This window comes from Mastacembelus armatus, chromosome 10 (assembly GCF_900324485.2).
Source record: "Mastacembelus armatus chromosome 10, fMasArm1.2, whole genome shotgun sequence".
NCBI lineage: Eukaryota > Metazoa > Chordata > Actinopteri > Synbranchiformes > Mastacembelidae > Mastacembelus > Mastacembelus armatus.
Genome location: NC_046642.1, coordinates 9,612,286 through 9,637,864, shown reverse-complemented (window position 1 = coordinate 9,637,864; position 25,579 = coordinate 9,612,286). Strand labels below are relative to the sequence as shown.

At 38.9% G+C, this 25,579-nt stretch overlaps 1 protein-coding gene across 3 annotated transcripts in view; it reads left to right on the top strand.

The window, feature by feature from the left end:
• The window catches only part of fgf13a (fibroblast growth factor 13a), a 76,931-nt gene extending 54,680 nt beyond the window's left edge, over positions 1 to 22,251 (top strand). For all 3 annotated transcript variants that reach the window (XM_026331100.1, XM_026331101.1, XM_026331103.1), the window contains 4 exons: positions 2,382 to 2,492; positions 7,220 to 7,323; positions 17,572 to 17,770; positions 20,759 to 22,251. In XM_026331100.1, coding sequence (XP_026186885.1) covers positions 2,382 to 2,492; positions 7,220 to 7,323; positions 17,572 to 17,770; positions 20,759 to 20,895 — 551 coding nt within the window. In that variant the 3' untranslated portion in view covers positions 20,896 to 22,251. The remainder of the gene's footprint in view (positions 1 to 2,381; positions 2,493 to 7,219; positions 7,324 to 17,571; positions 17,771 to 20,758) is intronic.
• Positions 22,252 to 25,579: the final 3,328 nt, after the last annotated feature.

Genomic DNA, 25,579 nt, shown 5'->3' with positions numbered 1-25,579 from the left:
CCATGTCTATATATAAAATCCAGAATATGAATGACTTTGTCAAAGCTTCGTTATGAAGTACGTCCACAGAGACCTTTGGAAACTCAGACGATGCCTTCTACTTATTGTGTCCACAATGGACCAGGAATGTAAACGTAGATTTTGCGAGTCAGGACAGATTTGACTGTCACTATGAGCCAGTTCTCACTGTTCATGTTAAACTGTGTCAACAGGTCATCATGGGCACTTAAGAAAGCATTATTAACCTCAAAATGGATTCATACCTACAATGAATATACAATACATTTGATAAATATCAGATAAGACGAAAAGACAAATCAACACATATTCAAACAAGCAGGTACTACCTTTAATTTAGAGTTTTAAACTCAAACATTATATTGTGTATTCTATTAAGTTCTTTGTGCTCAAAAAGTCCTGTAAAGTCTAGTGTATCCCTGGGAGAATGAACCCAGATCTTATTAAAGCACTGGTGTTATTGCAGTGGCAGAAGTGTGTTTGCAGCCTAAAACACCCACTCCCTTAAAATTCCAGAGCAGCAATGACCACAGCTGCATAACTGACCTGATCACATCCTGCTCAGGCCCAAATCACACCTTTTGTCAGCTGTGTCATTTCCTCCATGGTTGACGACATTAGGACTGCAAGGCCTCACAAGATTCAACTCTGTGCTGTCTTAGTTCTATCTTCATGTCCAAAATGTTTTATAATGTATACAATACTCACTTATGCAACAACTATCCTACTTTTTCTGCAACCCTCTGGCTTTCAATTTCCATTTCTGTTCTGTGGAGGAAACAATGAATGCCAAGAAGGCGGCGTTGTCTGTGTGTGTGACTTACACATTGTGCCTCACCACAAAGGCCTAGCATCTTTGAGAAATACAAACTGGATCTAGTTTGGTGTATTGTCTGGTAATGTGGTGTGTACACGGTCATGTTCTCCTGTGTTTACAGCATATGTTGACATTTGTAGATCTCTCAGTGAACGTCAATGTGTGAAAATCCTCCAACTTCGTATCTTACTCCTTATTTTCAGGTGCCCTAACTTGAAAAACAAAAAGAATAGTTTTGCTGGAAAATCATTACAATGTTCCTTGTGCACACTTTAAACCTTCTTCACAGCAAAACTAAGCTTAGTAAGACTAGAAATGGCAGTGCTGAAAGGAAAGTGAGATGAAAGGATACAGTAGATGAAAGGTGTGGTAAACCACAGTAAGGGACACTCCACCAGGGACAGTAACCTGGAAGTGGAGAGCACTTAGTTCTTATCAGACTTTACAGTGATGTTACAGAGACAAGCTACCCCACTCGCTTCAAAAGTAAATGCTCTGCTACTTAAACTTATTGTCTTTTATAACCCATTGAGGCTTATGTTGTGTAGGGCTTTTATTTGAATAAAAAAAAAAAAACAGCAGCACTACTTTATTAGTCTACATCCTATATTTTGTCTTTATGGCATTTGTCACATTTTACCTGTTCTGAACAGATCACACTGAAAGTGACAGGAAGCGTGGATAGACAAAGAGAGCTGACATGAGAATTTACTCTGCCACCTTAGACGAGCCACCACACACCCCCAAAACCATTTTTACAATTTATTCTATTTGTGTTTGTCAATCTATGATCTTATTTTCTGTGGTCACATCACATCACATGGGTTATGGAGACAGAAACTCAGATTAAATTCGTTAACTGTTTTCCATTTAAATACTAGTAACAAATTTCTCTGTTTCATGTTTCAATTCCATAAAACAAAAAAGTTATTGAAATCATTTCATCAGATGTCTTGCTTTGCTTATTTACTTACTGCACAATAAAACTAAATGGCCCTTATAAAGTGGCTACAGGATCAGCAGGAGTCTGTGTATATGACATAAACAAGTCCAAAGCCTTTATCAGTCCTCTCGTTTTATAAAGTAACCTCTAACACAACTGAACAGTTAAGTGTCTTAAACTGCAGCTCCCGTAATTGCTGCCCGATTGAGGCTCCAAAATTATCCAACACTGGATTCCATTAAAAACATCTCTAGTTCTTTTCTGCAGATTGTCAGATCTAAGTAGTTGAATTTACGTCTTCTGACATGTTTTTGGTGGTGATCATGGGTCGTATCTCCTTGACTGAAAGGTGTCTCAACCTATCACAGTCAGCCCTGGTAACTGAACCTTTCTGTCTCACCTAAGGCCCACTCAGGTTTAATACCCTTTGACAAAATTGGATTTTGTGCCTCTAGTAACATCCAAAATGACATTGACGGGTAAAGCGTAACTAAATTTTCCCATTACAAGGCTACACGAGACATCACATTGACACATTCATGTTTTTCTACATTGTGAGGTTTAATTCTCGTCTTCCTGTCTCCGTTTCCTTTATGCTTCCAGAGCCCCAGCTGAAGGGGATTGTGACGAAGCTGTACAGTCGACAAGGATTCCACCTGCAGCTGCAGGCAGATGGAACCATTGATGGAACGAAAGAGGAGGACAATGGTTACAGTAAGTTCAACTTCAATATTTGGTTTATCCTGATTTTTATATATTATTGGCATGATGCATGGCTTGTCAAAGATGTGGTCAATTTAACCTTTCTACTATTTGTTCTGTGTACTACAGTCAGGACTGCATGAGCTATCTAATGGAGTACAATGTCAAATTCAACATCAAATGAATTTAAGCTTAAGAAATATGTTTAGCTTTACTTTTTGATGTTAGATGCCACTTCTTTGTGAATTCATGAATTTTAGGTTGGAACAACATTCAACTTATTGCTGCTTGTTCATTCCTGTGAATGAACAATGTTAGTTTTTTAAGAACAACATACATAATTCTTTGTCAACAGTATTTAACTGAAGCAATGTTGAGTAGCTGTTTCAATGTCCTATAGCAACCTGAGCACAGATGATGATTGGGTTTATAGTCTGTCACACGTTGCCTCTGGTGAGAGACAGTTTTGTCTTATACTATGTATGCATCCCTAATCATTACTATTACACCCACTAGCTCTTTGTTTTCAATAGACAGATTAAAGAGGAGATCAATGGAAGAGTAAAAGCACAACCACTTGTCTGGCAACAATACAGCAGAAACAAACCACTGTATAATTATACAGGGCAGTGAACAACACATGCTTTTAAAGATTAGAGTAGTGGAGTGGTTACTGGCCTATGTGAAACCTACTTTGCCCCCATTTAAAAACAACATCATTGAAAAAAAGCTCTGCATGGCACACTGAAACAGCTCTGCTGTAATACCTATTTTGTAATCCCAACAGTAAGTGGATGTAAACACTTCTAGAGCCTCTGAATTAGTACCTCTGTATTCAATTAGTCTCTTGGCGGAGATGACGTGTATCCTACATATAAATAGCAGCTCTGAGCAAGTGGGATGTTGTCTAACCAGAACACCTTGTAATTTTATAGAATCTGTTTTCTAATTAAAGTCGTAGCAAGTTTAAATACTACACAGTGCAGATCATGTGCAGTAGTAGAAACAAAGACAATGAAACACAGACATCTTGCAGTATAATTCTTCCCAACACATACTGACTACTCCACCTGTCATATCTGCATGCTCTCACATTTCAGTCAACTTGCGTAACAAACGGTCTGCCCTGGCCCCAAAATAGTTTTTGAAGAGAAAATTAAAGAGTACTGTGAAAAGGAAAAGGAGAAAGAGTGAAGCTCTTTGCACTGCTCCAAAAATAGCGTTGTTAGGAGCTGGGTGCGCTCGTTTCCATGGTGATGGAGAGCGCAGTCCTCTTGGAGCTACTGGTGTCTTGTGATGGTGGGAGAGGACCTACTCAAATACAGACACGCGCACGCACACACAAATCAAGGATTTGATCTTTACCACCGCAGCTTGGTGAGAGGATACACTCTGGCTCTTTGGCTGTGGTGAAAAAGATATTTGACATTTCTATGACATTTTAATTAGGATGGCAATGAAATAAAAAAAATCCAGGTCTCATGTATACCAGTGATTCAACTTCCATTTTATACAGTGTGTTGCATCACAAACCTACTGGGTATCCAATGAAACAAAATTCACATACAATTTGTTGTCAGCAAAATTGGAGATACAGTAGATCCCAGAATCAGGTAAAGAAACTGAGGTTTCTGTGAAGGTATGTAATTAAACCAATTTTACTGATTTAACTGCTGAGTCTTAAATTATTTACATAGCTCTGCCTTACAGTATTCTTTAAGTAACCCAGTTTTCTGCAACCAAAATGCCACTGCAGCTAAACAGCAATTAGATCACAGAAAAGCTGTGTAAGATTGTCGTGACAGCTTACTTTTTAGCTCCAGTCCTCTTGTGTCATATTCAGGCTGCTCTGATTGCAGGTTTGCTTCTCCCAAAATGAGTAAGACAGGATAAATGTTTAAAATGTGACTGGTCATTTCTGGGAACCTTCAAGATTATCATCACACTGAATAGGTCATGAGTCCTAGACTGCTAGTTAATGAAAGTCAGACAAAGACACAGCTTGGAACGCTTCATGAAACCTGTCCCTCAGGCCTCCTCGCCCTTCTTATTCCACCAAGGAAAGGTCTGTGAGTGGGTGGCAGGCCTGTCATCCTCTTCAGTGTACTCAGGTGTTTCTAGGAGCCAGGAAGTAATTGAGTTTCCCCTCTTGAAAATCTCTATCAGCACACCGGCTGGTAATCCTTCTGAAATGAAGTGTGGACAGCAGATGTGTACGTGTGTGTCGTGGTGGGAGTACGAAGGAAGGAAACTGGGTGAAAGACGCAGATTCAGAAAGGTGCAATTATAAAGACAAGAACTGCTCACATAGCAATATGATTCACTAGAGGAAAGAAATCAAAAATCATCACACCTAACATTATGCTACATACATGACAAAATGGATAAAAACTGTATCTACAGATCCACATTGTTGAATTTATTTTGCCAGTTTGCCATAGGAGTGAAAATATGAAAATACTAACTCACATCCTCTAGCCCATTATACAGCAAAGCCAAGACAGATCAACCTTACATTCAAAAATACTGTATATATTGCATTGTAAATTGTAGGTCTTATTGTTTTAAGTATACATTTTAAGGAAGCACCTACTGTACTTAGTTTCCACAGCAGGCATCACCAAAGATCAAAGATCAGCTTAATTTAGTTAGCAAAGTAACTCAACCTGAGAATATAATTGAGAATGAAAGACGCACAGACAATCCCACACTGTGCATCAGTATCACTAAGGGAATGTCAGTTTCAGAAGAAATTGACAGAAGTTCTAATTAAATAAGGAATATTTGGAGAGAAAAAATATAAAGAACATTTTTAAAACATGGGGAAGTTCAGCTTTATTCTACAAACTAGACTTAAACACTGTACAGTAGGCTTGTGACTAGGGATCCGTCATACGTAAAAGGCCAGGCAAATGTACTCCCGGTTCTTAATCTGTCCAAAACCATGACATTCTTTTGTTGTTATTGTTTGTGTACTCTGGCCATTGTGTTATTTCAAAGATGTCACTGGGGATATAAAACAGATGAGTATAAACTAAGAAAGACCTTTCACATGAAGAAACAAGAAAGAGAGGTAAAGAAAGACTGAGGGAGAGAGATAGACAGAGAGAGGGATGAAGAGAGAAAGGGAAGACGAAAATCCACTTAGGGGGTATTTCTGGGCCTTAAATGTTTTTCTACTAAACAAAGCAAATGCTGGCAATGCCTGTTTGCTCCACCCAGTAAATACATTACACGTTCCTATGGCTGTTTACAATGAGAGCACAGAGAGAAGCAGGTCTGCAATGTTAAAGCGATAAAAGCAGATGAAATAGCCCATCAAAAAGCCTCTACAGTGCACTTTGCTCAAAGGAGTCCACAGATAGGGACCTACTAAGTGGTTGACAAGAGGACCTACAGCACAGTAAGAGCACACTGACTCACAGCTATGAGAATGAAGTTTACTTCACTTGTCTTTAAACCTGACAGTCCCTACCCGTATTGTGGCAGTCTTAACAATCAAGGCAGTCACTTGAGATAAATGTTACGATTCTGTTCTGGATGTTATCTACTGTACTTGGTATTATCAAGACGGCAATACTAAAATCCACAGCAGTCATGATGGCATCGCTGTTTGGGAGTGTATGTCCAACAATAGTCTGAACAACAGGCGAGAAGTTTCCTTTTTTGGGAATAGAAGCACGACTACAGACTTTCAGGTGAATGTGCATGTGCTTTCCTCTATTCAGCCTGTGGGTTCCCTGCCAGCATCTTATGAAACACACATATACACGCACGCACGCGCACACGCGCACGCGCACGCACACGCACACGCACACGCACACACACACATAAGGATACAGTGCAAGCAGACATTAATTAGGGATAGATAAACCTAATCGACCAGCTGAGTTGCTCCTGCTGGTCACAGGAGCAGCTTTATTTATGTGTGTTTAAGTGTAAGCATGAAGTACTTTATATGTCTCATAGGTCTGTAAGAGATGTTCACCTGCTCTTGTGCAATGCAGCATCACATCTGGGCCATAGTGACCACTGCTACAGTAGATAAGGAGAGAGCAGCATTATTAAATAACTGCACTGTCATCATAGATTTAAATTAGGCTACACAATTTGTTTGCATATTTGATCTTTCTCAAAGGATTGTACGTATTGTCTTTGTAATGCTTTATGCTTTCAGTTCTTGTGTGTGAATACACAACATTGTGAGCTGCTGTGCTATTTCTGCAATTTTCTGTTCCTCTCTGTTTCTGTCTTTTGTTTCTGATTTTCTTCATTTGTGTTTTGAAACACCCATGGGAGAGAGTGGCTGAGTCCCAGGGCTTATGTTGTGCTTCTATTTGTGGTTTGGTTTTGACAACTCACTAACATTCAGAAAGAGACAGGGGTTAAGTAGTTATTGGTGTTCCCAAATAGTGAACACTACATAATTATCCAGGTGGAGCTCACTACTTCTTTAGTTTGCACTGAAATTTGGGGATTCCTTTTGGTGATATTTCTCTTTTGTACTGTGTATATCCATTTTATTGATCTTGCATCAACTATATCAACTATGTTAACACAAACTGCCCTGTCCTGAGCACTGCTAAATTATTCCTCAGTTGCTCTCAAGGATTTTGGTGAATTATAGCAATCTAAAGTAGCTGCATCATTCATTATCTTTTTTAATTCTACCACATGAATTGCAGACTAATGTACATGCTTTGTTTATTCTTTGTGTTTGCTGTCCATCTTTTTTTCAGCCATGTTCAACCTTATTCCGGTGGGATTGCGAGTGGTGGCCATCCAGGGGGTGCAGACCAAACTCTATCTGGCTATGAACAGTGAGGGCTACCTGTACACATCAGTAGGTGTCTCACTTATAAGCATACATGAGTGTCTGTGTGCATGCGTGTATAGGATTAAGTCCTGGCCTCTATTCATCAAACCTCTAGTCCAGCACGATGCAGAAAGAATTTTGGGTCAGAGACATCTGAGTTACTATGGTGACATGAGCGAATGGAAAAAATACTAGAAAAACATGTGATACTTTAACAGAATACCAGATATTTTGCCCTAAGTGTTTATACTTGAGAAGATCTTTTTATTTACCTTGTTTGTGGAAAGGGATGCTCGCTCTCACTGCCCACTCAAGCCTATCATCATTCTAAGCCTGATGAAAGAGCAGGATCATTTTCTGATATAATTTAGAGTCAGTAAAAAGTTCAAGGATTGTGTAAGCAGGCAAAGCAGTGACATATCCGATAGTGGCAGCTGGTTCTTCATCATTTGATTAAATGTGCAAGGTTATGAATAATTCAGTTGTGTGCTGAACAATGTTCCTGTTCATCTTCCTCCCAAATGCCACCGTCTTATTGTGTGGCAGGTGTCAATGAGAAGACTGACAGGTTGGTTAGAAGTGTAACTAGAGGACACGCAGACACACACAGCGTTGACAGACAATCCTCATAGTCAAATTAGTAAAGATTGTTCTGTATAGTAAAGGTCTCAGTAGACAGAACAATGGTGATTGATAGAAACCAGCCCAGAAACAGCAAAGAAAACCTAATGATCTTGTAGCTTTTTGTTCTGCAGCTGCTGCTGACAAATAATCTATGAAATACTTAGACAGTAATGTGATGAATAAAGAAGGTAAACTGGTCTCTCTCTCTCTCTCGCTCTCTCTCTCCCGATTTCACCCTCTCATACGCACAATCACAGTAACAAACAGGGCTAATGTGGTAGCTCTCAACAAGTGTTTGCTCAGTCAGACACTTACATTTAGGAACTGTATATGATTGTACTGCATATGTATTTGGCAAGAGGCTCTGCCCTGATTCTCAGAGAATCCAAGAAGCAGCAAGGATTCTGCCAGAAAAAACTAATCCCCCTAAAACACAATTCTGCTGTGAGGTGAAAAGATTGAGGTGCTACAGACAGCTTTATAAAGACATCAGCAGAATAACGGAAATGTCAAGATGTAAACGCTGGCTTATACATCTTTATAAAAATGATTGGCTCTCACCAGAAACCTGACAGCTAATCAGCAGAGGTCACCTGTCATTCAGTGTTTATAGGTACAACCAGTAAAGCTGCTGTTTATGGAGATCTAATCTGTTTTCATTAACCAAAACTAAATAAATATCTAATTTCTAGTGAATGTTATGTTTCGAGACAAAGATCTCATTCAATGTAGTAATTGTAAGATCAAACGAACGACAAGAGCCAAGTCCTTTAGCAAATGTTCTCTGGTCTGCCTGTAATGGCATTTTAATGAGTGCTAGCAATTGTTTGACAACATATGCAAGGGGGATTACCAAAGCTAAGCAAGCCTGAAGGGAATTCACAGGAATAATTTAAATGAAACATCCTCTTTCAATCCTTTGGCACATAAATTTATGTACTGTACTTACATTGCTCCCCAGGAGTCCAGGGCTCCCAGTGAGTGATTTTAATGATATGAGCTTGGCTATCAGTAATTGAGCATATGCAGCAAGCTTTAGGACTGATTTAATGTTCTACAGGCAGAGAGATGCAGCAGTAAAGGTATTAGCCTATTTCTAAACTGCCATTTTTTGCCAAAGTTTTAGGAAAAACGTGGATGCTGGACAACTTGCAACTACCTTAGATGTGCATAATGTTATTTTAGCCTGACTTCTATATGAACAGTTACTCTAAATATTACGCATCGAACCTTTAATGCTTTGCATAAGTGATTTCAGTTCAAAAGGTGAAGACCATAATCGCTACTGTCTAGAAGGAATACTGCAGGTTGCCAACAGTGTATTTTATTTTAAATATCAGACCTCATTCAAAATACAGTACATCTTGTATGTTAAATTGGAAGAATGAATTTTGGGGTGGGTTATTACAGGTTTCTGTTATAACTAAGTTAGAAAAGGAAATTAACTAGCCGCCTAGTAATCCTTGTCTTGCTGGGATTGCTACTATACCAAAATGCATCCTTGAAGCCACACATCAAACCAGCCAATAGCAAGTCAGCAGTGGAGACAGTGGGGGGAGATTCCCAATCAACAGTGTAGAGAAAACAATGACGTATGGAGTGCTGCTGCAGGGATTTGTCTGTCTCTTATTGTCCCATTGTTCTACAAATGTGTACTTACGCATATGCATGAATGGAAAAGTGAATGGATGGTGAGTGAGTGTTTGCCATATAATGATTGGGATTCATGTCATTTACATGCCAAGTCAATTTACATTTGGACACTATAAATAGATAAATATACAGCTTTACTACTGATGATCTGGTATGTGACCCTGTTTAGACACTGTGTGTTCTGTATGTATGAGTGCAGACAACATACACTAAGAATAAAAGAGGGAGAGACAGAAATGAGGAGTAAGAAAAAGAGTGCACGTGTGTGGGTGAGGCAGAATGCACCAGTGAAGATATATTCATCAGCGTCAATGTGTGGGAGAGAAAGAACCAATTAATATGTATTTATTATCTTCTATATTCCTGTTTGCACCTCTACTTTTGATAAAAGTAGCAGAGCAAGTTTTGCACAAGAACAGCAGAAATGTCTTATTAGACCAGAAAAATGTGTTATGATTTAAAATAATTTACAAAAACATACAGTTACCAACCCAAAAACCTTTATGTATACATAGCAATGTAGAGAATATTTCTACTGAATCTGAAAAAGGTATAATAATTTGAACAAGTTGAGATGTTTTCAGATCTGTGAGTATATTTGGGATGCATAACTGATATCCACATATTTCTAGTGGCATTATTAATTTCCAACTCCACTTGAGTCTCGTCTGGCTGCTTGGTATGAGTGTGTATAAAATGGATAGTTCACGGCTCTTTGGGTGGAACTATTTATCAGAATAGCACAGTTTTACAAGCTCTGTGGACCAAAAGAATCACACCAGCTGACTGATCATCATCCTGTAAAAGAGTTTCTGCATAGGACATTAAACCCATCACATTCTCACTCATTTATACAGGCATTGTTGATGGGCATTATGTGCCAGCTAAAAGATAATAATAATATTTATAATGCTTTAGACCATCACTAAAGCCTTGTGCAAGAGATGCAAAGGGTTTGTAAGAGCATTGTTATTCTTGAGACGATAACAAAAAAATATTGTCATTGTTTGCAGAGTAGCAAATACAGAGAGATAGGTATAAAAGAGGTGTGTATGTTGTTATGCTTGTACATCATGTATTTGTATTTTAATATACCCCTTATATACTTTAGTTGGTTTACACCCATTCAACCATTTAGCAAGGACAGTGCCTTTGGTAAATACCCACTCTTTTCACTCCACTGAGCTGTGTCATTAACTAGTTTGTTTTGTGTCTGCTACTGGCTTGAACATGTACCCTGTATGGGTGTGTCTATGTATATCTGTGAGGGTCTTCTGCAGCAGCTTAAAGCTCTCCCATTTATTCACAAACAGATGAACACTAAAAGTGGACTTTATCTTTAGCTAAAGAAAAAGGTGCTCCTTAATCCACTTCCACTCAACTGAAAAGACAGGGACGTTGAAAAGATGGATTTAGCACAATTTCTTTTCGCCGCCCAGCCATACAGTAGCATTAGCTTTTGTGTGTCTGACAAGCTTTGATGTGGCTGCAAAGCAACCAGAACAGCACTCAGCCCTAATTCCATCAGCATAATTGGTGTCATTTCAGCTTCTATATGGCAGCTGAATAGATGTAGGGCAGTGTGCAAAATTCATTTGGCTTATCTTGTGAAAAAATCTGGCCAATATCATGACACAGGAGATCAGATCCATTATGCCACTATTTCTTCTCAAGCTGACTGAATCACGAAAACATTACAGGGATGAAAACACTCTCCTGAAGCCAACAGAATGCTTTTCAGAGTGCATCATAATTGATAGTGTTTTCTTGACATGATCGCTTTGCTAATGGAATATTCATTTTAGTTACCTCTACAACTGTTGGAGTACAAGAGGTTTCCCAGAGGGGCAGCACCTGTGATCGAGTGTGTTTTAAATTTGTGCAAATTACAAACAGCAGGGAAACATCATTAAGTACATTATACTCGATACTTGTACCCTGCTTAAATGTCTCTTCCCTCTAGGCAGTTATTGGACTGTAAAGGGCTCAGGAAACACTGCCAGTACTTCAGCTGGGATTCCCCCATGTGAATCATTTCTGCCTCTCACTGTCCTTTTTCACTTCATTTAGGCAAAAAGACAAGAGTAAATTAATCTGTGTATTTCTATATTCACATAACAAATATCATTATTTTATCCAGTGCGTTTACATGTGCAGTGAATAGACACTGAACTGAAGAGAGATTTGGATGCTTGTCACTACAGATTTTAAAAAACAAAGCCATGATGGCAGGAAAGGACAAAAGGCCTTTTCAGGCAAAGTTTTTGTGTTTGCAAATTAGTTCAATGTAAAGCAGTGATTCATAAGACAATATGATAAATTCTGTTTTTAACTGTTAGCATATTTTGCTAATGAATTTGCTCAAATTAAGTATGCACTGTATGACTATTGTTGCCATTTTGATCTAAAATAAATGGCTGGCCCTGTATAAGACTGAAAAAAGACACTAAAAGCAGGTGTCACTGTTGGATCTGTATAATTTTACAAATGGTATGGCACATGAATAGAAAACCCTAAAGATTTCAATATTCTTTCCTTTTGCTCACTTTCTTGATCCCATCTACCAGGCAAGTGCAACAGCACTTTAAGACACAGAGGTCTATAAAGTCAAATAAAAACATTGCTCAACCCCCACACTGGGGTTGTAGAAAAGAGAAATGAAAACGGAAGGACTATGAATTTTGCCTACTTCTATAACATGGAAAAATGTATCACAGAGCTCCCAGGAACACAACTATTGAACAAATTTTCTCATTGCTACAGAAATAGGCGAGAGGGCAAGGATGAGCTGACAGAGTTATACAATAGGGGCATGTATGCAGCTCATCTAGATCTTTATTGTATCAAGCACACCAAAGCCTTTTAGCTCATGTTCCTTCAGCCTACATGGTGTGTGTGTGTGTGTGCGTGCGTGCGTGCGTGCGTGCGTGCGTGCGGAGGGGTGGGATGTCTCAGCTCCAAACATCATTATATATAAGTAAGACAATGCTAAAATAATTTATGTTTAGTTTGTTTGTTTGTTTTTTACAGAAATGCCTGCCTGGACATTGTGTAAGTGAGGTTGATAGTTGGGCATTATTTATACAGACACTTGTTATTGTTGCATAAGTCAAGGAAAATTCAATATGGTGTAATGGGATCATTAAAAGTCTATGTAGCCAAACCACAGAGACATGGGGGAGGGAGATGACTTGGCCGTATATGCAGATACTAGTTTCCTGCTTTTTGTTTTTAAAGTGATTTACCCTCTCTCCATCTGGCACTGGACTTATGATTAAAGTGATGAGAGAGTTTTTTCACTAAGAGATTGATTTTGGTGGACAATAGATATACTATTGACTGAGGAGATGCTACTGGAACCCATTCAAAAAAATCTTGTCTATCAGAGTTGTGTTAGAATAGAAATGGGGATCCCCTGCCATTTTGGCCCCTCCTTGTGTCAGTCCCACAGCAGTGCCGGCCAGCAGCCTCTCCTCCAGCTTGGCTCTGAATGTGCTTCTATCTATCTGTATGCGTCTGTTTATCACTAGACTCTTCTCCAAGGTGAGTGTAATCAGCCAAATCCACATAAGCTCATTATTAGACGAAGAACAGAACTTCTGGCTCAAGAGCTGAGCAGCCCATTGTTTGGCTTCCAATTGCTGCTCATGCATAACTGAGATGGATGCTGCTCTGCCTTTCTAAGGCTGTTGTCACTAATCAGACTGAAGGAGTCAGAGCAGGGAAGAAAGAAACACTGGGGTACTGGAGGAGGTCAACGGTAAAGAGCTAATATGCAAAAGGATTAAGAAAGCAATGAAAAGTAATACTTTACAAAATTTTGCCTACGTCATGAAGTTAGCAGACAATCTAAGCTACATTTAACAATGCAGATAAAAGCCCTGATCCAAGACTGTTGGCCAAGAAGCACATCATCATTTACTTTACACTCCTCGTTACTGTTTATACTTTGTCTCCCTACTCCTTGTAGTATGCATGTTTGTTTGCACAAATTAACTTCAGTATATGTAGTGAAGAATACTGCTATACTGTACAGTACTGTAGCTAACCATCAGTACTATAGACAGACTGTATGACTTATTTTCTTTGAATGCCATTATTTGAGAAACACATTTTCATTATTACATTTTGAAGGAAGCTTATTTATGTGAATATGAACATGATGTTGCAAATCTTTTACCGCTCTGTTGTTGTGAGTGTAATATTGTGGCAATCTGCTGGTGCAGAAGCATCAGAGTATCAGTGCAAACAAACTAAACACACTGATCAAAAACACTGGGTCTGTGCTGGAACTACTCCTGGAGCTGTGAACAGTTTGGAGACATTGATGCTGCTGCTGTCTGTCATGGAAATGACTTGCATCCCTTCCAAGATCTAGTTTTACAACAACAGAAATTTTTCAGTAATTGACCTATTCAGTTACTTTTTGGCTTATGGCTTTGCATAACACCTTAAATAGCTCGTACCTACACAAGCTGGACTACAGTCCTTAAGTTCTGATTGACATGAAATGTATTTCACAATAAACTAGTGTTTCTTTAAATATTATGCCAATTTAGACCGCAGTGAGGTTTAAATCACGTGTCATGTGTATCTGGATGGTATTAAGATAGAAAACACTGATGGTCAATGAAATATTTCATGCCTTTGGAAGCACAGTGTTACGGCAATCTCCTTTGATTGGAGTATCAGTCATAATATGTATAAGAATAAATACTGATTATTAAACTTTCAGCGAAAAATAGTCAGCAGTTGTCAAAATAATTTTAGGTTTTTGAATGTTAGATGACAGGCTGACAGCCCAACTGACTATAAGGTCAGCAAACAGGAATATTCTGCTTCTGTTAACAAGATAAAAAGACACTGGGAATGTATTACAACCACACCAAATGTGGTTATAACAATTGTACTGTACAGTATTAACATGCTGACAGCTCAAGTGTTTATTTTGTATGCAGAATATAATGAACAGTACATTGAAACTGATTTGAGACCCAAGCATTTGCACACTATCACTATCACGCAACAACAGAATCACTGTATACAGAATAGAGACAGTTAAAGAATAGGCTGACACTTTTTAAATCTGTCTTAAATCAACACTAACATGCCTTTATATAAACTGAAAGAGTTGCTGGCTAAAGTAGTCCTTCCTCCCCTCTGTACAGGTCCCTTCCTAAAGAGTTTTCACTGTAAATGTAAAGTGTATTTTGCTCTGAGAAGATTAATTTGGCTTTTTGAGACTGCTGCCACCTCATATTAGCTTCAGGGGAACTGAGGAATGCATTATGCACATAGTGTGGAATGTGAACATTGTCCTCCATTACTTACATCGGAAATATTTTTAGGAACGGGTCTCTGAGAAGAATAGCTGCAGCATCCAATACAGTAACTTGTTGAGTACACATATGGACATGCAAATATTTTTTAAATTAAGACTTGAAAAAATGTTGAGCTATGCTGAAAGGCTCCGAGCAGAAAAGACAGACCTGAGACACAAAAGCATCAACTGTAGATTTGCATCTTGTCTAGGACTGATGCTGAGATCAAAGTGCAGAACTCAGTGCAGACACGGCCTCTAACAGATACTGACTTCTACCGCAACATCTCCAAGCCCCCGCTACTGAAAACCAAGTACATGGGAATATGTGTTGTTATTTTACACTTGGATCTTTTTTTAATTTCTTACTGAGCCATGACACTGTAAGCTCCCAGCTGGTTCTTCAGCCCTCCTGGCAGGCTTCACATTTATTCAAATGGACTGTTCGGTACCCCTGTGATGTTGCAGCTTAACCGAGAACTAAAGCAGAGCCAACAGGATGCATCCCATTGAGGCGATATGTCACCAGTTTCCTGTGACATTAGCTTTGTTTCTGTTTTCCCTGGTGTGGGTCTGTGAAAGATAGATCAGTGAGCAATGATGAGCAATTACTGTAGGTAGGTCTGGGTTTTGTATCTTGAATGGAGTCTGGTTAGGTGTGAGCAAAAGCACAATACAATACAGTACTACGGGCTACTCTTTTACCAAGTTCAACAAATGGATATTTTCTGATCCATTACAGTTCACTGCCTTTACATTTCATATATTTTGTGTGTTCTAGCTTTTTTATATAGAACAGCTTCACTTGCAGAGCAAAGCACATCACTGGATTCACAACATGTTCAGTCTTTGAAGTCCTGTTAAAGCTGCACATCAAGAGTGACGCTGTTGATCTGTTAAAAAACACACAGTGCTGTTATAGATGACTCCCTGTCTTCTGGTAGTGACATGTTGTTTGTCATGATCTCACAGTGGGTCTTTGGCCCCAGGGATACGTCATCACTCTTATCAATGCCACCCACCATAATAATGTTTTATTTTTTAATTTTTTTTTTACTGGGATAGAAATAACGTGGTCAACCTGCTACAGTCTGAAAGAGGGATCCATCCTTCTCTTTCTAAGAAATCTCACTACCTATTTTTGCAGGTTTGACCCACTGGCTATTTCAACTGTGTTATGGTGGTTTGAATATAGTGTATGTGTTTTCACTCACAGTCATAGTGTTCTAAGACAAAAATGCACAGCATGACCAATTCACTGCTCTCTAGCTTCACTTGTCTTTAGTTGCCTTTTCCTTCATGCACTGTTCCTCAATTTCTCTCAGGGGAATTTTTTTTTCTAACTGATTAAACTCTGTTTTGCAGACTCACTGCACAAGCAGCCCTACAAATTGGACACACACATACTCATACACCCAAGCACTCAGAAATATACACATGTGCCCACGTACACACTAGGTTTTGCCTTTGGGGAAATAAACCTCAGCCAGTCAGTTGTAGCACTAATGGCCAAATCCTATATACACAGTGGCTTCAGAAAGTATTCAGACCCCTTCGTTTTTTGCATACTTTATTATGTTACTCAGGCTGGACAGATAACTGTAGGAAGAGCCTTTGTGGTTCCAGACTTTTTACAATTCATAATTATTGAGGCCACTGTGCTTCTGGGAACAGTCAGAGGTTTAGAAAGGTTTTTTATACCCTTGCCCTTATCTATGCTTGGCACCAATGTTATCGCAGAGAGTTCACTGGACTTCATGGCTTGGTTTTTGTCTTGACATGCAAAGTGTGAATTATGACATTATAGGTGGGTTCCTTTCGAAACTCCAATCAACTTTCCAGTGGTGGAAAGGATGCACCTGACCTCAATTTGGAGTGTCACAGTAAAGTGTTATTATTCTTATTATGGATTACTCTGTGTAGACTGATGAAATCTACAACACAATAAAGTGCCCAAAATAGGGATTTGAATACTTTTTAAAGCCCCTGTAGTCACAGAGCTCTAAACCAAAAAAAAAAAAAAACAAGGGGAGCGAGAACACATGCAACACAGGCCAGAGGATTGCAAGTCTTTAAGGAGTCTTTTGACACTCCGTTCATTCGTGAATGAGCTAAGGAAGGTGGAGAAACAGATACCTGAACTAAAACTCAATGTGGAAGTATTTCACGTTTAAATATGTAGTATATTAATTCAAATGCCAGTAATAAATCATCATGTCTAACAAAATCTTAAATACAGCAGCCAATACTATTAAAGACAATGAACTGCCTATACATAATTAACAGCTAGGAGCAAAATTAGAATATACTCTTCAATTTGCCTGTATGTTTTATTAATACTCTTGATTAATAAGCTGTATCCATCATATCACTGTTATCTACTCTATGAAGTGCTACATTATTCACTACAGTAAATGGACTGAATAGATTGAGAAGATTCTCAAGAGACAAAAATCTTATAGCAGTGGCTTGAGCCTTGAAATAGCTCCTTCAATCTTTTCATGCCTGACTGTGTGTCATGCAATGCAATGTACCCTTATCAAGTTTCTCTCAAGTAATTAACTATTACGTTTCAGCTTCTTCTCTTCATAATATGATGTCAAAAACTCTTGAGACCTTGTGAATTACTATCCAACAACTATGATACACTATACTCTACTTCTCCTTTTCCCCACTAGGAACACTTTACACCGGAGTGCAAATTCAAGGAGTCAGTGTTCGAGAATTATTATGTGACATACTCCTCCATGATATACCGGCAGCAGCAGTCGGGCAGGGGCTGGTACCTCGGTCTGAACAAGGAAGGAGAAATCATGAAGGGGAATCATGTCAAGAAGAACAAGCCAGCAGCCCACTTCCTTCCTAAACCTCTAAAAGGTAAATCTGCTCAGATTCTCTTTTACATTTTACTTCTCAATTAAGGCTCAGGTTTTGCTTGACCAAAACTGGTTTGTACAAAAGACCATGCAAAAACAGTTAAAGGTGGAGTGTAGGGCCAATGTAGATACATCATGATTTAAATATGACAATGACACACATTTCCAGACTCTCCTGGAAGGCATTCAGTGTGTTGCAGTTGGCTGTTGATATAAGGAGTGGCAGAAATTGTTGTTATTAAAATGAAAAAAAAAAAAAAAAAAGTGTAACATCTGGAGAGAGAAGTTCCTTCCTTTCTCACCCTCACACAGCTGGCTAATCACAGTGGTTGTGAAGGTTTGATCACTGACAACAACAGGACAATGCTATGGACCAGTAATAATAAATCTAACCTTTCTAGTTGGCGGAGGTTGTTTTACACGATACCATTTTAGCCCATAGTTTCAGAACATGTAGATATTCTTTTACTAAAGAGTAAATGACATTTAGCATTCTCCTTAGAAATGCCGCCATGGACCTGGTCAGCAGCTTCCACTAGATGGTTACACTCTGCTGCAGATTGAGTGCAAAACAAGACAGAGCCATTGTCTGTGAGCAGAAGCAGAGATAGAAGGAACATTATGTCTCAATACTTTGAACAGTAACACAAATGACAGCCTGGATATGTGGGGTTCTCTCTGACTTTACTGTAAAGTAGTACAATGTGTGTGGTAGCGTGGAAAACACAGGAGAGCAGGAGAAACGGTTCTGTTCTCTCTGTTGAAAAGGCCACAGTCCTTTCATCTTCAACAAGACAGACTTACCTGTCAACAGAGAGGGAGTTTGATTTCACTTCAGTAAGATAAAAGAAGAGATTTTTATTCGCTTTTTTTTCCAAGTAAGAAATGAAAGGCTTAGAGTAAAAAATACTCGAACAATGATAAAAAGCAGACTTTTTTTTTTGGATGGCTCAATTTGGATCTGTCATGGCTGTCATTTTTACAGCTTCATTACATTCATTTGTGTGCCGCACTTTAGCATGCCTGCTAGAGTTATTACTGGTGTCTGAGTGGATGAAATGATAAGTAAATAGTAATCTCCAGACACAGCCTTCTGTCATAGAACTGTACAGGACAAGGTGATGTTTCAAGAGTAGGTACTGTGATATCAGTGTACATCTTAAAGTGAGTTGTTGCATAATCTACTATACTATGTACACTGCATACAGTGTATTGACTCATACTAGCATCTACATCTTACAGTAATTAAAATTTTGAGTGGACCTAAAACACAAATGATGTGATTGTTAAAAATTCTTTAATTTAAGCAAACAGTCTCTTCTGCAGAGAGGAACAATAGAGATCAACAGTTGTAGATGTGTAGTAATACATCTGTGTGAACACTTAGTATTATTCTAGAGATTTCATTCAGAAATTGAGCATTGATTTCATTGCTGGGTATTTCAGTTTGGAAATAAATTCAGTGTGGTGCTGCCCCTTTGTGGGTCTTGGATGGTGCTCCCTCAGCCAGTCTCATTAGGAATGCATGTCTTCCCTGTGAGATCACTGGAATAGCTTTTCACTTCCATTTACTGGGCCATCCAGGGGGTTTCAAACACGCTTAAGAACAATAGCCAGAGAATGACGGCCTTGCTTTACTCAGAGATAAATCATAAGTGAATGAGACAGTAATTCTAACCGCTTCCCAAAGCTACTACCCTCAGCTGCCTTTTGAGGTTATCTAAAAACAGACATTTTGAGGACCAACAGCAAATTCAAAATGGGGAAAATAAATTCAACATATACTTTGTTGTCATAAAAAATAAATACATTCCCCATCTTTTACACAAATGATCCAGTAATGCACAATATTTACTAAATCTTTTACATAATTTAAATTCCACATGCAGCTGTTAGTTTGGAAAGAGTTTTGCAAAAGAGAGAGGAATGAAGGAGAATTTGTTCCAGCAGCTCATATTCAAAGAGAGTGGTGATACAGGGTGCCAATTAAGAAGCTGTCTCTGCACTGGAAGTGGCATCCCCTCCAGTCATTACTCACTACTCTTCTGGTTCCGGTCTGTGCATCTCAGCCCACAGCCTATCATTCTGTCTTACTCTGTATGAAGCAGGTTTAGCTCATGTCAATCAAATCCAAACAGTAAAATCCTCTTACAATTCTTCCAGAAAGTCTTCACGCAAGACACAAAAAAGCTGCCTTTATCAGAAGTGTCTGTCAAGTGCTATCCATCACAAAACATGGGGGGGATTTATATGAAAGAATGTGGAAAAAAATGACAAGAAGGGTGTTTGTTACTGGGGAATTATGCTAAAAAATGAATAGCAACTGTGCTGTTGAGGTGATTCTGTAATCCTAAGGTCCGTCGCCCAATATTATAATCATACTGTCACTATCAAGTCTAGTACCAATCATCAGCAGTTTCAAGTAAAGCCTGGTCATTGATTAACATGTATATACAAAGATGGTCTCTGTTGTGCTGCTGTAACAAAAAGTGCTGGTCTCAGTGAAGTGTCTGAAGGACTGCGTTTGCTGTTTCAGCCACAGTCTCCCTTAGGAATGAACATCAAATAGCATTCTAGGCAGAAGGATGTTGACAACATCCTGAAACCAAAGACTGTGAACCTCAGATTACTGATATTTCTTCTGAAAAGCAACTGCTGAGATGCAGATTGGCCCAATGCTGCATACACAGCAAAGCTAAAGCACTAGCACCTCCTGAATTTATAATGTCATGCTGTGAATATAGGATTTTTCTTTTACTTCAGCACCAACCTGGTATGCTGTGATCTCTTGATTCAGCAGTTTGCAGGGAACTATAAGTAAAGTTTCATGTTATACCATCACAGCACCTATCCTGCATGGACTGCAGCTCATGACTTGATAGTGACAGCAAATGTTTTTTTTTCCATCCATATACTATAAAATCTGTTGATGTCTAATGTATAAATAATGTCACCTTGTCTGAATTGCACTTGTCTTATGTTTCCACAGTGGCAATGTACAGAGAGCCATCCCTCCATGACTTGACAGAGTTCTCCCGCTCTGGCAGTGGTACACCCACCAAAAGTCGGAGTGCCTCCGCTGTGCTCAATGGAGGCAAAGCCGTGAGCCAGAATGAGTCGACGTAGCCCTGTAGCCAAAACCCTGGCCTGGGGCTGAACCACAAGACCTTACCTCCAGCAGAGTGTGAATCCTAGCAGACCTCTCTTACTGATCAGCGGTTCAGGACTAGCTACGACAACAAACCATACAAAAACACCCAGACACCACCAATAGAAACAGGCACCATCCTTGTCAATCATTGTTTCTCTCTTAAAAACAGCATCAAAAGTAAGAAATGTAACAGCACGTAAAACCATCCTGGATTTAAAAACAAACGAACCATTTTGTTTTAGGCTTGAGATTTCATTATTACCTTAGCTCATCTTTAACTCATTTTACTTTTATTTTTAGTTCCCTTGGACAGTAACTTTTCTTAGGTCATGTAGACACCAAGCACTCGTGCATATGTCGGACAGGGATGGGAATACAGACGTGTGGGCGTTTAGTGCAGCCAGTGATTTGTTAATCGACAAAGCTGCAGTGGTACAGTACAAGCCCTGATCTCTGTCTCATCCATGCTTCTGTGAATACAAAGCCTATAAACTCTCTGGTGTGGCTCTGCCTAGTGCTGCTGGGACAGTGGCCAGCCAGACGGTAGCTCTCCTGCGTCCTAGTGCACACGCTCAGAGACTGAGCTCTCTAGCATGGGAAAATGAAGCCTATGTTCAACTGACCTGAAATATAACGGACAGTGTGGCTCTCTTGTTGGTTTTCTTTTTCAGAGATGCCACAGCTGCACCGTGCATTTTTTTTTTTTTGCTAATTTTCTGAATTAGCTGAGAGCTTTTTATTTGATAAATAGTCTTGTTTATGCTCCCTCTTGTTCTCTTCCCTTGCCATTGTTCAGTATTCATATTTTTGTTACCATTTCATCACTGAAAAGGTTCCGGCAAACCAAAGACAGAATGAAAGAGCGTCCCTTTAAGCTGCTGAAAACCAAGCCAGTAAAAGGCAAAGCTGGAATTTTTTTTTCATTGTACATTTCTGATGAAAGAAAGCAAAGGTTTTAAGGGAAAAGAAACAATGGACAAAGGAAGTGATTTTTAACACTTTGGAAGCGTGGCAATGTGCTTGATGTTGTACTTTTTGCAGATATGCTTGATGACAAAGGTATGAAATGATTACTCTGTCCTCATTCCCTTCTGTTACCACTGTGTTCACGTCTCTGTCTCTTGTCCTCGTGATATGTTTCTTCCCTCTGTGATTGTGTCATTCTTCGACCCCCTGCCATCCTTTTTTGTCGACTTCTATTGACTGAAGCAGTTCACCATAGTTACATGGTGCAAGCCCCTTCCCAGGATGCTTGTTATGTGTTTGAGTAACTTATTGTGGTGACAATATTTTCTATATTTAAAAAAAAAAAAAAAAAAAAAAAAAAAAAAGAATACTGTGGACTTTTAGGTGGCTTAATATTTTATAGGACACGTCATATTTGTAAAAGTGAAAAAAAAAAAAAGAAAACAATACAAAGACGAACATCTTCCCTTTCTTGCACAGGGCATGTACAAACACCATTATGGACAAAAATGACCCTTTTTGTGGGCTACGGTATGTACTCTTCCTTTCAGCTATATAAACTTCTTTCTGGTACATGCTTCTGGGAGGCTTTCCTTTCTTGGTTTCCTCTGGAGATGGTTTGTATTAGGTGAACCTATCTGTTGCATGGGAGAAAGCAGGGAAATTCTGGTCTAGAACTGCATGATGTAGGCTATGTGTATTAACCCATGTTGGATCGTGTTCCAAACTACCAGGCTAAATCTGATTAAACAACATATACAGGCAGGCATTGTGGCTTGTCTGATAACTTCCAGTTGTTTATTATTTGTTGTATACACAAAAATGCACTGAATAAAATGTTTATATTAAGATATACTTTTAAAATGTGTCAGACATTCTTCTTTGTCCTTATTTATTTCACTGACCAGCCATTGCAATTACAGAGAAGACGGGATTGTGGGAGTCATATTTTAGTTGGTAGGATCTGTAATGATTGCTGTTTTGTAGATTTGGGAGATTTGGGGGGGGGGTGCCTTTAATTGCCTCAGAGCTGTGCCTGGACAGGCCTATAGGTCTCATTCTATCTAATAAACCAATGTCTTTTGACCACTAGATATCTAGAAACTGCTCTACTGTTGTGGCTCTTTCCCTGTCTGTATGATTGTTGGCTTGATTCTGTGCCATCAATAATTAAGCAAAATAACGTTTACACTTCTTTTTTTCTCGAAAAGCCGAAATTAGTTTTAGTAAAAAAAATAATACAAATCTTCTCTTCCCAGAGAATAAATCATGTTTGGGCCAAGATCACACATCTCGATCCAACAGCCACAGGGTTTCTTCTTAGTGAGTGGGACTGCAGGCAAGTCTTTGCTTAGTTAGATAACACAAAAAAAAAAAAAAAAAAAAAAAACCACCAATCTTTTGTTGAATGGTAAAATTACAACACTTCAGCTCTATAGTGTCTTCAAATCCACAGATTGGATGTGACATGAGGTAGTAATTGCCTGGCAAGTCCGTCACTGCTGAGACGAGGTGGGGAAGAATGATCTGAGTGACGACACGACACAGTTTTAATGTACTAGGGTTTGTTAATAAGATCGTGGCCCTCTCCCTCACAGACTCCATCATCTCGGGTGGAAGCACTTTCTTTAATGAGGGGTTCTGTCCACGATCGCTCTGCTCTGATTGTCGCCAAAAGTACATGTCAGGAATGATAAGGGCAAAGAGTGACAAAATGTGATCCAATAGGAAAAATTTAAATTGGCAGCAAATTGTACTTGAGGACAATGCATGAAGAATACTAAATGTTTTTGGTTTAGTAATTAAGCTCCTAGATTTTGCTTAAAACTCCACAGTATGGTGACAGTTGAAAACTTGTAGTGCTGTACATTATGTAATGTGTATCTCTTTATAATTAGGCTACCAGAAGTCATGAAAACAAGTTACTAATCTACATGCATTTCCTACTCAAAGCAAATGATCCAAGAGGTCTTCAAGCACCATGGAGCTCACACTCAGTCTTCTGTCAGCAGAAGTGCAAAAGACACTTTACAGCAGAAGTCTGATCTTCTGTCCAGTATGCCATTGATAAACAGACAGTGATCATTAGATCTTTGACAATTATAAGGCCAAAAAAAGAAAAAAAAAACAAAAAAAAAACAGAGACTGCAATGTGTTGGACATTCGATGGTTAGTGTTCTGAATAGGAATTTGACAAATACTATAGCAAAGTCCTTACACTGGTCTATAGATATAAGTTTGAGTTATTGCATAGTAACAGAAGATAAAGGAAGACTTTGCTGGTTACTACAGCCTATTGTACAACACTACAATAACCTCAATCTTCATCCTTGGAATATGAGATAGAGAAGGCATCAATTTGGTCTTTGGAGACTGCCTCATTACGCCCATTGCCAGCAGAGACAGGAGAACTAATAGGTCTCTGTAATATAGGCCCTGATATGAGCTACTTCATCATTCATGTAGTTTGACATCCCCCTAACTCCCTTCATTTCCTTTTGCCCATCTCGAGACTTCATTCATTAGCATGGGACAGTCCAATTCATTAACAGAGGCAGCCAGCCTTGTTCAGAGATGCTGCTGTGAGGAGCAGCCACTTTCCCTCTGTGAAATCTCCTTCTCCTTTCTCTTCCACTCACTGACCAATCAGTTATCTTGCCCCTCACTTGCCCAGACTAATAGGTCTTCATGGAGCCCCTCAAAAAGAGCAATTTTAAATCCCAAGGGTGTGTTTCATGCATGTACACACACACAGACACACGTCAAGCAAAATTATTGCCAGAGTGTAAGGATTCAAGATCTTGAGTGAGATCAGTCTGCAATAAGCTGTCACGAGTCAGACGCTGCTGATGGAGCTGTGATATATGTGAGCACTGTGTACCTGTGAACGCTATAACTCATTACCCTTTGTCACTACCAGCACAAGCTGACTGGTTTAATTTCGTACTCCCTTTCTGTCTGTGTCTCTGTCGTCTCTTTCACAACTGCACGGCTGTTATTATTCACTGCAACAGTCTTCACATGCACAAACATGACCTACAGCGTTTCTAATGATTCTTATGGACAAGCGAATGGCAAATCTTACAGCATGATCTCCAATTCACAATGTTTGTTTTTAACTGTTTTAAAGATTACAAAATTATTCATCAAAACTTTACAAATCAACAAAATTTGAAATACAGTACGCTAACTTTTAATAAATGTATAACAAATTCACAGATAATTTGCATATGTATCAATCATTTGCTTTTCCAATCACAAACAATTCAGTTTCTTTGTTATTATATATTGATTTGGAAATTCTTACTCACTACCAATGATGATGTTACAAATGTGTCTTGTTGCCTCTTGCAATATTTTCTTGGTGTTGTCACAAGAGAAGATTTACAGAGAAAATAATTTTCCACCTGCCAGTCAAGAGGTCAATGCATGAAACTACTCTAATTATGAAACAAGCTAAAATGATTTGATTTCATTTTGCACACAATTTAATGTACAGCAAACTGAGTTAAGTGCAGCTTCCACGAAATATTGACAACTGAATTTAATTGACTGGCTGATGTAGAAACCTCCCACGAGAGGCAGCTGCAGCTCTCATTTACTTCTCTTCCTCTGCTTCATTTCAACCTTCCTTGTGAGTTTTAAGCAATTCACAAATATTTTCCTTTACACATTTAAATATTAGCTGCAAAT